The sequence below is a fragment of the Palaemon carinicauda genome, chromosome 22, assembly GCF_036898095.1.
Source record: "Palaemon carinicauda isolate YSFRI2023 chromosome 22, ASM3689809v2, whole genome shotgun sequence".
Lineage (NCBI taxonomy): Eukaryota > Metazoa > Arthropoda > Malacostraca > Decapoda > Palaemonidae > Palaemon > Palaemon carinicauda.
Window position 1 is genome coordinate 114789881 of NC_090746.1, and position 13238 is coordinate 114803118.

Consider the following 13238-nt stretch of genomic DNA (forward strand, 5'->3'; position numbering starts at 1 on the left):
GAGTGAAAACAGAACGTTAATAGATGTACGGTTATTGGCTATTTGATTGCTTCAGACGTTTACGAAAGAATCAAAAGAATCCTTCTTTACAATGGCAAAAAAAAAAAAAAAAAAAATGTAAATGCACAGTAAGGATTTTACTCCATAAAGGTCGATAATTTATGATCCTAACGTAGTATATATTTTTCCCATAAATCTGATGTCATGGTTGTGGTGGCCTATCGGAACCAACCCTCACTGGTGATCGCCAGACTCATTAGTTCCTTTAGTGACTGCAACCTCACTATCCTTGTCAGCTAAGGATGGGGATTTTGAGGAAGCCAATAGGTCTACCTGCTGCGTCATCAGCAGCCATTGCCTGGCCCTCTTTGGTCCTAGTTTGGGTGGAGAAGGGGCTTGGTTGGTGACCATATGTATATATGGTCAGTCTCTATGGCATTGTCCTGCTTGCTAGGGCAATGTCACTGTCCCTTGAGCAACCTTTAAAGGATGTTATTCTAGTCATACTTATTATTTTGCTTCCCCAATAACACTTTCAGTTGGTATTGTATTCGTTCTACTAAATTTTCTTATTCTATTCTGTCGCGATTATCTGAAAAGCTGAGATAGTCATTTCCGTAAAACACTTATTTCAGGTGACAAAAGCGTCCTATTCATGGGTCATCATGGAATCGTTTGCGTCGCTCCTACAATATCATTGGCTTTTGACATGGTTTACTACCTCGAAAGGTCAGCGGAACTACAGGTGAGTTTATCAAACTTTGTCGAGCTGACTTTTGTAACAACAAAACCAGTTATATCATACATCACTGTTTTTTTCTTTCTTTCTTTTAATGAAATTCCAGTTATTTGGAATTGAGTGGCGAACTTCATTTAAAGTTATAAGCTACACACCTGACAACACTGAGGTTACTAAACAATTCTTCTTCGTTCAAGGGGTTAACTACTGCACTGTATTTGTTCTGTGGCTACTTTCCTCTTAGTAAGGGTAGAAGAGACTCTTTAGCTATGGTAAGCAGCTCTTCTAGGAGAAGGACACTCCAAAATCAAACCATTGTTCTCTAGTCTTGGGTAGTGCCATAGCCTCTGTACCATGGTCTTCCACTGTCTTGGGTTAGAGTTCTCTTGCTTGAGGGTACAATCAGGCACACTATTCTATTTAATTTCTCTTCCTCTTGTTTTGTTAAAGTTTTCATAGTTTATATAGGAAATATTTATTTTAATGTTACTGTTCTTAAAATATTTTATATTTCCTTCTTTCCTTTCCTTACTGGGCTATTTTCCCTGTTGGGGCCCCTGGGCTTATAGCATTTTGCTTTTCCAGCTAGGGTTGTAGCTTAGCAAATAATAATAATAATAATAATAATATATATATATATACAGTATATATATATATATATATATATATATATATATATATATATATATATATATATATATATATGTGTGTGTGTGTGTGTGTGTGTGTGTGATGCTTCTAGTTTTATTTTTAAAATTCTATGCAGAAGCAAATCAAATTAATTTAAAAGTTCTCAAGATTCTGAAACAGACCTTGCTTCCAATTTCCTTAAAACATTTATTCGAGGTAAAGATAATGCTACTCACTACATCAGTATACGCTTTACCTTTTTTTTTTCTCTTTTACCCAGGTTCTCACAGGAGCAATGAACAAGGAAGTGGGGATAATCCCCGAAAAGGACTGCGCGCGCATGTCAGAGATCTTCTGGAGGCATATGCAGTCCTACGCCGATGCTCATTTCTACGGCCAATATCGCCTTTTGAGGAAGACCCAGCCTGATTTTGAACTCTAGATGCCTTGAGGGAAGATTCCTTGTTTAGTCTTTGCACCATAACATCCAGAATTAGCTGGAGGTGGTGATAACACCATCTAACTCATGCTAGGAGACAGAGTAGTAGGCCTATTCTGAGCTCTTAACTGCCCCTCAGAAGGTTCCTTCTTTTCTCTGTGTAACTATATGGAGAAGTGGGACTATCATATATATATATATATATATATATATATATATATATATACATATAAATATATATATATATATATATATATATATATATATATATATATATATATATATATATATATATATATATCTTGAAATGATAAAAAAGTTGTGAAATTCACAATAAAGTCCTTTATCTATGACTACTTTTTTTAATACTTTTGAATTCCAAGACTTATCATGCTTATACTGGTTTCCGAGACCATCGAGAATTGACTGATTAAACGACAGTTGATGAATCAGATTTATCAACTAAAAGGGTTATCTTATTATTATTATTATTATTACTATCCAAGCTACAACCCTAATTGGAAAAGCAAGATGCTATAAGCCCAGGGGCTCCAATAGGGAAAAATAGCCCAGTGAGGAAAGGAAATAAGGAAATAAACAACTGAAGAGAACAAATTATCAATAAAAGAAAGAAGTTTGGTGGAAGAGGATACCTTTGATAGAAGGTATTGGAGAGGGCGCCTCTGGCAACCGACCCCTTAACTTAGGGATATCGATGGGAAAGAAGAAATCAAAGTTAAAAGGTTCCCCAAGGATGGAAAAATAATACTTGATAGACGTAAATAAAAATATACAAAATATGATTCCCTTGAACTATATCAGTTTTCTTCAGTTAATAGATTTGTGTAATATATTTTTGAGCTGTTTGGAAGAGCGTTTTGTGAAGCTGCTGTGTTTCTGACATGTTTTCGAATATAATTATAAGTAAAATTGTCACAGGACCTTAAAGAATAAAATCTCGGTAATGTGATTGTTCCTCACAAGACTCTGGCACCAGCCACTCGTTGAGATACTACCACTAGAGAGTTATTGGGTCCTTAACTGGCCAGGCAGTACTACATTGGATCCATCTCTCTGATTACGACTCATTTTTCCTTTGTCTACACATACACCGAGTAGTCTGGCCTATTATTTACACGAACAAAATCTTGGTTATGTGGTTGTTCCTCACAAGACTTCGGCACCAGCCACCCGTTGAGATACTACCACTAGAGAGTTATTGGGTCCTTAACTGGCCAGGCAGTACTACGTTGGATCCATCTCTCTAGTTACGACTCATTTTTCCTTTATCTACACATACACCGAGTAGTCTAGCCTATTGTTTCCACATTCTCCTTTCCTCATACACTTGACAACACTGAGATTACCAAACAATTCTTCTTCACTCATGAGGTTAACTACTGCATTATAATTGTTCAGTGGTTACCATCCTCTTGGTAAGGGTAGAACAGAATCTTTAGCTATGGTAAGCAGCTCTTCTAGGAGTAGGACACTCCAAAATCAAACCATTGCTCTCTGGTCTAGGATAGTGCCATAGCCTCTATACCATAGTCTTCCACTATCTTGGGGTAGAGTTCTCTTGCTTGAGGGCACACTCGGACACCCTATTCTATCCTATTTCTCTTTCTCTTGTTATTTGAAGTTTTTATAGTTTATATATGAAAGATCTACTTTAATGTTACTGTTCTTAAAGTATTTCATATTGTTCATTACTTCTCTTGTAGTTTATTTATTTCCTTTCCTCACTGTGCTATTTTTTCAATGTTGGAGCCCTTGGGCTTATAGCATCGTGCTTTTCCAACTAGAGTTGTAGCTTAGCCTCTTCATCCAAACACACACACACACACACACACACACACACACACATATATATATATATATATATATATATATATATATATATGATATATATATATAATATATATATACATTACATAAATATATATATATATATATATATATATATATATATATATGATATATATATATACATTATATAAATAATATATGTATATATATATATTATACATATACATTATATATATATATATATATATATATATATATATATATATATATATATTCGAATACTGAAACAATTTGAGGCCTACTCTGTTTCAAAATGCTATTATTGTTTCCAGGAAAACACTCTTCCCTACGATCAATATTGAGTAATCTGGGTATCATAATGAGGAAGCAAGTGGAAGTCTGAGTACTCTCCATATCGGCTTTCTCTCTCTCTCTCTCTCTCTCTCTCTCTCTCTCTCTCTCTCTCTCTCTCTCTCTCTCTCTCTCTCTCTCTCTCTCTCGATCAATAGTATCTGATTATAGCACAAACATCTAAAATTTTTATATACCCAGAGCATGGAGAACTGAATTTGAAAAAGGTAAGAGTTTCTAACCGACAACTATAGGTGAATTCTTATCAGCACTAAGTGGTAGATAAGATAAACATTTTTGTAGATTCAAGATCAAGGATATACTTTGTGATAATACAGTATCAGATAATACTAAGTTCTAAAACAAGAAATGGTTTAACTGATATTAAACCACCAGAGTAAATGTCAATCAAAGGTATTATTTGCCTCGATTTTACCTTTTTCTCTTTTTGTCTTGGTTTACGTACGTGCTTATGTCTGTTGAATAGTTTTATTGATAAGAAAAACGTTTTTATTTAAACAGTGCTACACTGGGGATGTCCTTAACATATATGGCATTCAGTATTACCCCACCAATGACTTCTTTAAGGCTTCGGTTAGGAAATTAATTGAATTTGATTTCCAGATTACATCAAATAAGAATGAAAATAATAAGGAAAATCGTAGGATACGTTCGTATCATAAGGCTCAGCATTACGCAGTATTCTAGAAGTTTTATTCCAAATGTAATCAGATTGTGGAATGATATTTCTAATCTCTAAAATTTATATATATTTTTTTAAATATTCCCAACAAATATACTTAACATCTCTAATTATAAGATTTAATTTGCTGCAAAAACTTGAAACTAAAGCTGTCGTTATTGAATTTTATCCAACTGTTACTATATATTGGCGTTATATTGTCCGTCTAAGATGCAAAACTAAAAATATTTTCAACTGTGGCCCATCTTCACCTCCTCATTTTGTCTAGTTCTCAAAATCTGGTTGAGATATTTTCAGTTGCCGATAGGTGGCGTAGAAGAAGTCGTCTGCGTAAGTCTGAGCTCTTTTCTTGTACTCGTGAAACATGGCCTCGGGAACTGCGTCAGGTATGGTTCTCATTTTCTTTCCCGTTGACATACCCAGCAACTGTCATCAAACACAGAGAAAACAATTACTTGTTTGCCCAAGAATACTTACGGTATTATTACTTGAGTGTCCGTCAAGTACGATCGGAGACGGACACAAATACATTTTTGCCTAGGAAAGAGTAAATGTAGAACTTAACCTAACCTAGTTGGTGCTCTAGTATGTTGGCCAGGGCACCAGTAACCCGTTTAGATACTACCGCTAGAGAGTTATGGGGTCCTTTAACTGCCCAGACACTACTACATTGGATCCTTTTCTCTGGTTACTGTTCACTTTCCCTTTGCCTACACATACACCGAATAGTCTGGCATATTCTTTACATATTCTCTTGTCCTCATACACCTGACAACACTAAGATTACTAAACAATTTTTCTTCACCCAAGGGGGTTAACTACTGCACTGTAATTGTTCAGTGGCCACTTTCTTTTCGGTAAGGGTAGGAGAGACTCTTTAGCTAAGGTAAGCAGCTCTTCTAGGAGAAGGATACTCTAAAATCAAACTATTGTTCTCTAGTCATGGGTAGTGCTGTAGCCTCTGTACCATGGTCTTCCACTGTCTTGGGTTAGAGTTCTCTTACTTGAGAGTAGACTCCGGCAGACTATTCTCTGATTTCTCTTCCTCTTGTTTTATCAAAGTTTTTGTAGTTTATATAGGAAATATTTATTTTAATGTTTTTAATGTTCTCAAAATATTTTATTTTCCCTAGTTTCCTTTCATCACTGGGCTATTTTCCCTGTTGGAGCCCCTGGACTTAGAGCATCCTACTTTTCCAGATTGGATTGTAGCTTAGCGTTTATAATAATAATAATAATAATAATAATAATAATAATAATAATAATAATAGCGTTCCCACCTACGATGAAAGACCGAAAGCAAAGAAATATTTGCCCAAGAAAGAAGAAGATTAATCGTAAAAAGATTAATATTTTCATTCTGAACAACGAATAGGAATACCCCGTCGTTAAATAATTAAGAATTAGCACTATTTTGAGTTCACTTATTAATATCCAAAATTATTCTGATTGCAAAAAACGGGCATAAATACATTCCCATTCGAGATAATAGTGATGCAATAATTTCAGATCGATTTCTTACCTGTACCATAGAAGCCCTCTCTAGAAAATACAGCATTTCAAAAGCACAGGACACAGTTGGAGCTACCACTATCACGCCATGGTTAGCCATCATCAGGACGTCTTTATTTCCTGGAACACAAATAATTTTTATGAAGATCTAAGGTCATTCTTATCACTATGGAGATGGTTGGGTCATGCTCTTCGCACTCCCCGAGAGAGATTAGTTCACCAAACTTTCAACTGGGCTCCACAAGGCACTAGAAGAGTTGGAAGACCCAGACTTACGTAGCTGAGGGCTATGAAGCGTGAAGTAGGAGAGGACGATTGGGGAAGTATTGATTTGAAAGCTCAGGATAGAGACGACTGGCAAAATCTAACTGAGGCCCTTTGCGCCAATAGGCCTACGAGGAGATGATGATGAAGGTCATTCTTAAAGGAATGTTTTAGGTTTTTATGAAAGTGTGCAGACATCAATAAGGTTTGCTTCTAAAACTATTAAGTATTAAATTTATTCATTAAAGTGTGTAGACGACATGTTGCTTCTAATAATAGATTTCAAGATGTTATTATATGGACGTCAGGTTTACTTTAAAACGTATGCTTCATATTTATATAAAAGGGTGTTCAGTGTCAGGCTTGCTTTCATTGTAAGCTTTTAGCAACGACACAGAAAAAAAATATATAGAAAATTACTAATCCTTCACACTCAAGTGTCTGAGCACTAAGCATTTGTTTGAATGGAACTTCTTAAGTTTGAGGGATAGAAGGTTGTAATAGTAAAGGAAAACAGAAGCTTATAGAGAATTCACAAGCTCAACAGTAAAGGGAAAACATTTGTCACTGAAATGTACAATTCTAGAACTATAACTTTCCTGTTGTTAAAAATAACACGTGCAAAATTAAAGAAAATTTCATTGAAATAATATTTATTTTTACTTTACAAATATTTCACAGATGGTTCGAATTCTCTATTAAAATAACTAGGAATAATGATCGTCACCGACCATTGCTTATTTTTTTTTCTTTTTTGCAGTGCCACATTAAGAAAATTAATCAGTCATTAATATAAAACCGAACAAACCCGTAGAATCTAGAAATTATTTCTTTTCGTTTAGTATAATAACTTCAATTTAACTCTCATTCCTTTGCTTCCTTACCTAATATTTTTGCCATCCTTTCTCCCTCTTCAAATGCATATGCAATTCCACTGTAAGTAGTATCATACGCTATTCTATTCCAGAACCTGAGGGAGTTTTGGTGAACCAATTCCATTTTGTAGTCGTCTTGCATACTCGCTGTAAAGATATTTTAAAATTTTGTTTGATTCGTAAAAATATTTCAAGATCATGTTTGATTCAACCATTATTTTAATACTAAATATAATACCAACACGCAGATTGATATGAAAAAATGTGTTTTCATGTTCCATATCGTTACTCGATAAGCCTTAGGCCTAAGCCATAGAGAATATAATTCATGTGATAGATCAAAACTGCAAATAACGAAATGAAGAGAAAATGTAACCATTATTATATAAAAAGTATTTTGATTATTAGGCCTTAGGCCTAAGCAATGGAGAATATAATTCATTTGATAGATCAAAACTGCAAATAACGAAATGAAGAGAAAATATAACCATTATTATATAAAAAGTATTTTGATTATTAGGCCTTAGGCCTAAGCATTGGAGAATATAATTCATTTGATAGATCAAAACTGCAAGTAATAACGAAATCAAGAGAAAATATAACCATTATTATATAAAAAGTATTTTGATTATTCAAATCGCGGGTATGCTGTCCCATTAGACCTTAAAAAGGGATTTTGACGAAGGAAAAATCTATTTCTGGGGAGAGACCTGTGACGCCCGGTGAAAAGAGTCCTTCTTTACACTTTTCTGATATAAATCTTCCAAATATACCAGAGAAAGATAAAAGCATGGAATGCAGAGGTTAGACCTTAAAATAAAATGCAAAACAGTTACCTAACGTAGTGGCATAAGGCTGATGCGTGTGCATAACTACTCTGATATCCGGCCTCGATTTGTGGATGGAAATGTGGATGCAAGAGGCGGTGGTCTCTGGAGCTCCGGTTCCCTCAACAGTTTTGCCACTCATGTCGAGACCCACCAGGTTGCTGGCCGTCACCTGATGGAGCAAACATTAGGTTATATTTCAAAAGATTATTGTTAATATTATTTGCTAAGCTACAAGCCTAGTTGGAAAAGCAGGATGCTATTTTATTATCAATATTATTTGATAAGCTACAAAAGCAGGATGCTATTACATTATTAATATTATTTATTAAGCTACAACCCTAGTTGGAAAAACAGGATGCTATTATATTACTAATATCATTTGTTAAGCTACAACCCTAGTTGGAAAAGTAGGATGCTATTTTATTATTAATATTATTTGATAAGCTACAATCCTACTTAGAAAAGCAGGATGCTATTATATTATTAATATTATTTGCTAAGCTACAAGCCTAGTTGGAAAAGCAGGATGCTATTATATTATTAATATTATTTGATAAGCTACAACCCTAGTTGGAAAAGTAGGATGCTATTTTATTATTAATATTATTTGATAAGCTACAATCCTACTTAGAAAAGCAGGATGCTATTATATTATTAATATTATTTGCTAAGCTACAAGCCTAGTTGGAAAAGCAGGATGCTATTATATTATTAATATTATTTGATAAGCTACAAGCCTAGTTGGAAAAGTAGGATGCTATTTTATTATTAATATTATTTGCTAAGCTACAACCCCAGTTGGAAAAGCAGGATGCTATTATATTATTAATATTATTTGATAAGCTACAATCCTAGTTGGAAAAGCAGGATGATATTATATTATTAATATTATTTGATAAGCTACAAGCCTAGTTGGAAAAGCAGGATGCTATTTTATTATTAATATTATTTGATAAGCTACCATCCTAGTTAGAAAAGCAGGATGCTATTTTATTATTAATATTATTTGCTAAGCTACAACCCTAATTGGAAAAGCAGGATGCTATTTTATTATTAATATTATTTGCTAAGCTACAACCCTAGTTGGAAAAGCAGGATGCTATTTTATTATTAATATTATTTGCTAAGCTACAACCCTAGTTGGAAAAGCAGGATGCTATTTTATTATTAATAGTATTTGCTAAGCTACAAGCCTAGTTGGAAAATCAGGATGCTATTATATTATTAATATTACTTGATAAGCTACAACCCTAGTTGGAAAAGTAGGACGCTATTTTATTATTAATATCATTTGCTAAGCTACAATCATAGTTGGAATAGCAGGATACTATTATATTATTAATATTATTTGATAAGCTACAACCCTAGTTGGAAAAGCAGGATGCTATTTTATTATTAATATTATTTGCTAAGCTATAAGCCTAGTTGGAAAAGCAGGATGCTATAAACCCAAGAGCTGAGCTCCAACAGGGAAACTAGCCCAGTGAAGAAAGGAAATAAGGAAAAAAATACAACGAAAAGTTTGAAACCGTGCAGTTTAGAAATTAATGTATATCAATGAAGCCATTCACACGCTGCGGAAAATAAGAGTGCGGCAGAATAACCGGACGGTAGTGAGTTGCAAGCCGCATGCACAAGCAAGAGATATAATATAAATAGATTTAACCCGGTCAACTAACTCTTATTATCTGTTTGTAATTTAGGAATAATCGTGATAAGATATTTTTTGACTGACAACTGGTCATTGAAGGTTTTTTTACGTAATATCTTAAAATAATATGAAAAAGGATTTGTGTAGAATTTGAAAAATTACCATTCTCTAATGTAAAATAATTTATGGAATATATGAATATTCTAAATTAACTACAAGATAAGGGAATGGTAGCATTACCATTAGGTTAATCTAATTTACTATATATTAGGCCTTCATCAAACAAAGCAACTTTTTAATTCAGTGTATTAAAAAAATCAAGTTCAATCACATTGCCTCTCTTTGGGAAATTCCATGAATTGGTCAGTAAAAGGAAACTACTCAAGAAAATTCATGAAAGGAGAAGAAAATTAAACCTAGACTGATAGTGCATTACTGTAGATACATGGTAGGAAAGCTACTAAAAAAGAAAAAAATATGGTAAAAAAGAACTACTTGATAAACAACAGTTCTTTGAACACTTTCAGGGTCTCACCTCATTCCAGTGCAGTCCCTGGTTGAAGACCAGCATGACTTCCCCTTCGCCGTCGGCCTTCGGGGCAATGACGCTCAGATGGTTCGAGACACCCTCGTTCAAGCCAAGCATTTCCAGGCCTCTGTAGGCAGCAGCCAATTCCAGCCTTGCAGCTCTGTATAGAGATAACAATTTGAGTTAGTGCGTGTTGCGGTAGAACAAGAGGTCCTGCCCTAGTTAACGAATTACAAGAATTCCATTAAAAATACATAGGAAACAACAATAGACTCATCTGATCTTCTTGCTTATAATAGCTTGGATTATAGGCAATAGACCAGAATCTAGCCGTTATGTTTATTGAATATTCTTGCCCTGGAATATAAATTGTTCAAATAATTCATGTGTATAAACGACGACATTTTCCTTGCCTGTTTTGACCAGCAGGACCATTTGGCACAGTGTAAGGTTTAGGGTAACTGGAAGTGAATGCCCTCGAAAGTGTTCGGCCATGATGTAAAGCAATCCTGGACCACATCTCTTCTGTTCTGAAATTGAGGGATGTAGCTCCTTAACTGTGCTTTTCGAGCCAGAAATTGAATTAGAACTTTTTTTTCAGTGAAAACTGTATAGGGGATGTTAGTCTTTATATTTTGACCCAATACATTTTATTTAGTACTGCTGAAATTAAAAAAGTTAATTTGAAAACATGAAACAAGAGAATGGAAATATCGAGAACATGATGCTTCTTACCTAGAAAGAATATCATCTCTAAATGGTTATGGACAGTTTAAAATAAAACTCACCCAAAATCTAAATGAATAAAACCGACCACGATGGATTCTTGGCGAAAAAAAATATTCAATATGTTTAGTAATCTTATCAAAGGCCTGTTATATTTTTCCAAGGTTCTCACCATTAAAGAGATGAAATCCTAAGTATGTTCATGATAAGGTGAGTGGTTAAGTTGCTGATTCAGTTCAAATGCCTTGGGATATTATCTAAAGGAATATAAAGAACAATCTTAAATGTGCCTCGTTATGTGCAATCATGCCTCAAGTCTTAACGCAAGAGTACGGAGCGACACGATCCAAATCACGTCAACATTGCTAGATACACCGATTGTTTTGGTGTTCAAACCCTGCCATGGCTCTTGATAAGCCGTTCAATAATTCATAAATATCAATAAGCAAAACAAAGTGAGCGATATCCATCTTGGAAATTCAAACATATAAGGTGGTAGCTTTTTAAATACCGTAAACTAAATGGGGAAGAACAATGACATTTCTGTTTTTCCTAAAGTTTTTTTTCCACAAGTATCAGTTTTGATTGGGAACAAAACCAAGAGGATTTTTTTCTTTTTTTTTGCCGTTAGGATAATGAGAAAAGCAACCCAGACATTGCTTTAGATTACGAATTAAGTATCAGATATGCAATTTTGATTCGAAATAAAACCGAAGAGTTCAAAAGACGAAACAAAAGCATAGGCCTACACCTGAGGTAAATTTAATAAAGCTGGTTTTAAAAACGTAGCGTAGGCCTATATGATGAGCAATATGCCCAAAGCGTTCACAAAATACAAAATGGATATAAATACAGTCATTTTTAATAATGACTACATATTCTAATAGTGACAAACATAGGCTACCTGAACCAAGAACAAATAGTAAATTTGGTGAAAGGGCTTTTAGCTACTGTGCGCCTAGACATTATAATAAACTGGCAACTGAAATGAAGGACCTATTTTGAATTTAAGAAGAAACTAAAGACATTACTTTTCACAAGATCATATGATTTGGAAGATGCTACAATCAAAGAATTGTATAAGTTATAATGAAAATGTTTCGTTAGATGATTAATATGGACCCGCCCGAGAAGTAGTTCACTCGACTTCAGTGGAGGGTTGGATTTAAACACAAAACAAGTAAAACAAGTAAATAATATCATACGAATACAATTAGAGTTGTAAATTATGCACTATGGTATATTTTCAAATCAGCCATGTTATTTATAATCTGTTTGACACTTACACTTAGTGGGGTGTCTACTAGTTCGTTATAACGGACCAAATTTAGCTTGCCCCATGTCTATTTTTTTAGTGCTAAAGTTTCACATCGATATGAATCGTGCCGTAAATTCAATTTCACAATGCTCTGTATCAGAGTTTTATTTTAAACGATTTTCAAAATACTCCCAACTTATCACTTTCTACTGAGTACTGTAGATACGATCCAAAGATTGTTATCGGGACATTACTACTCGGTAAACGTTATAACCAAACGTAGGTTTCGAGTCACCACATTAGATCACATGACACTGAACACATGACACTGAACACATGTATTATTATTATTATTATTATTACCATCCAAGCTACAACCCTAGTTGGAAAAGCAAGATGCTATAAGCCCGGGGGCTCCAACAGGGAAAAATAGCCCAGTGAGGAAAGGAAATAAGGAAATAAATAAATGAAGAGAACAAATTAACAATAAATCATTCTAAAATAAGAAACAACGTCAAAACAGACATGTCATATAATAAACTATCAACAACATCAAAAACAAATATGTCATAAATAAACTATAAAAAGACTATGTCCGCCTGGTCAACAAAACAAGGAGATGATTTAATCAAGGCAATGAGGCGTGATTGATATATCGTAAGCAAAGTCTTTGATCTTTATGGCTCATGTTAGGTTTTCTGACCCTATAGTGCGACCTTGGACACAAACCTTGAAGCAGTCCTTTCTATATGACTCACTTGTGATAAATTTACTTACCCAGAGTTTGGTAGCCGGAGTAACGTTGACGTCTTTGCAGGTAAGCACAACTCTTAGCAACACTAATCTCACAAATTGTCTGAAGTTTGTAACGTACGACTTCAACTTCAGGTGATGTTTAACCCTGACGATCTAGTGATTATTT

The 13238-nt window shown here is 34.2% G+C and overlaps 2 protein-coding genes across 5 annotated transcripts in view; one reads left to right on the top strand and one right to left on the bottom strand.

Moving 5' to 3' along the window:
• The window catches only part of LOC137616246 (putative aldolase class 2 protein RP493), a 9297-nt gene extending 7323 nt beyond the window's left edge, over nucleotides 1-1974 (top strand). For both annotated transcript variants that reach the window (XM_068345862.1, XM_068345863.1), the window contains exons 6-7: nucleotides 636-745; nucleotides 1650-1974. In XM_068345862.1, the coding sequence (XP_068201963.1) occupies nucleotides 636-745; nucleotides 1650-1811 (272 nt within the window). In that variant the 3' untranslated portion in view covers nucleotides 1812-1974. The remainder of the gene's footprint in view (nucleotides 1-635; nucleotides 746-1649) is intronic.
• A 2907-nt stretch (nucleotides 1975-4881) lies between these two features.
• Nucleotides 4882-13238, bottom strand: LOC137616247 (putative aldolase class 2 protein CC_1201). Of its 3 annotated transcripts, none has more exons than XM_068345864.1 (7): nucleotides 13094-13238; nucleotides 10746-10862; nucleotides 10339-10492; nucleotides 8159-8321; nucleotides 7332-7469; nucleotides 6194-6303; nucleotides 4882-5097 (listed from the first exon to the last, which is right to left on the bottom strand). In XM_068345864.1, the coding sequence occupies exons 2-7, from the start codon at nucleotides 10850-10852 to the stop codon at nucleotides 4936-4938; spliced, it is 834 nt and encodes a 277-aa protein (XP_068201965.1). In that variant the 5' UTR covers nucleotides 10853-10862; nucleotides 13094-13238; the 3' UTR covers nucleotides 4882-4935. The 3 variants fall into 3 exon arrangements, with proteins under 3 accessions (XP_068201965.1, XP_068201966.1, XP_068201967.1); XM_068345865.1 differs by having other exon boundaries at nucleotides 10746-10889; nucleotides 13094-13195; XM_068345866.1 differs by lacking the exon at nucleotides 10746-10862 and having other exon boundaries at nucleotides 13094-13215.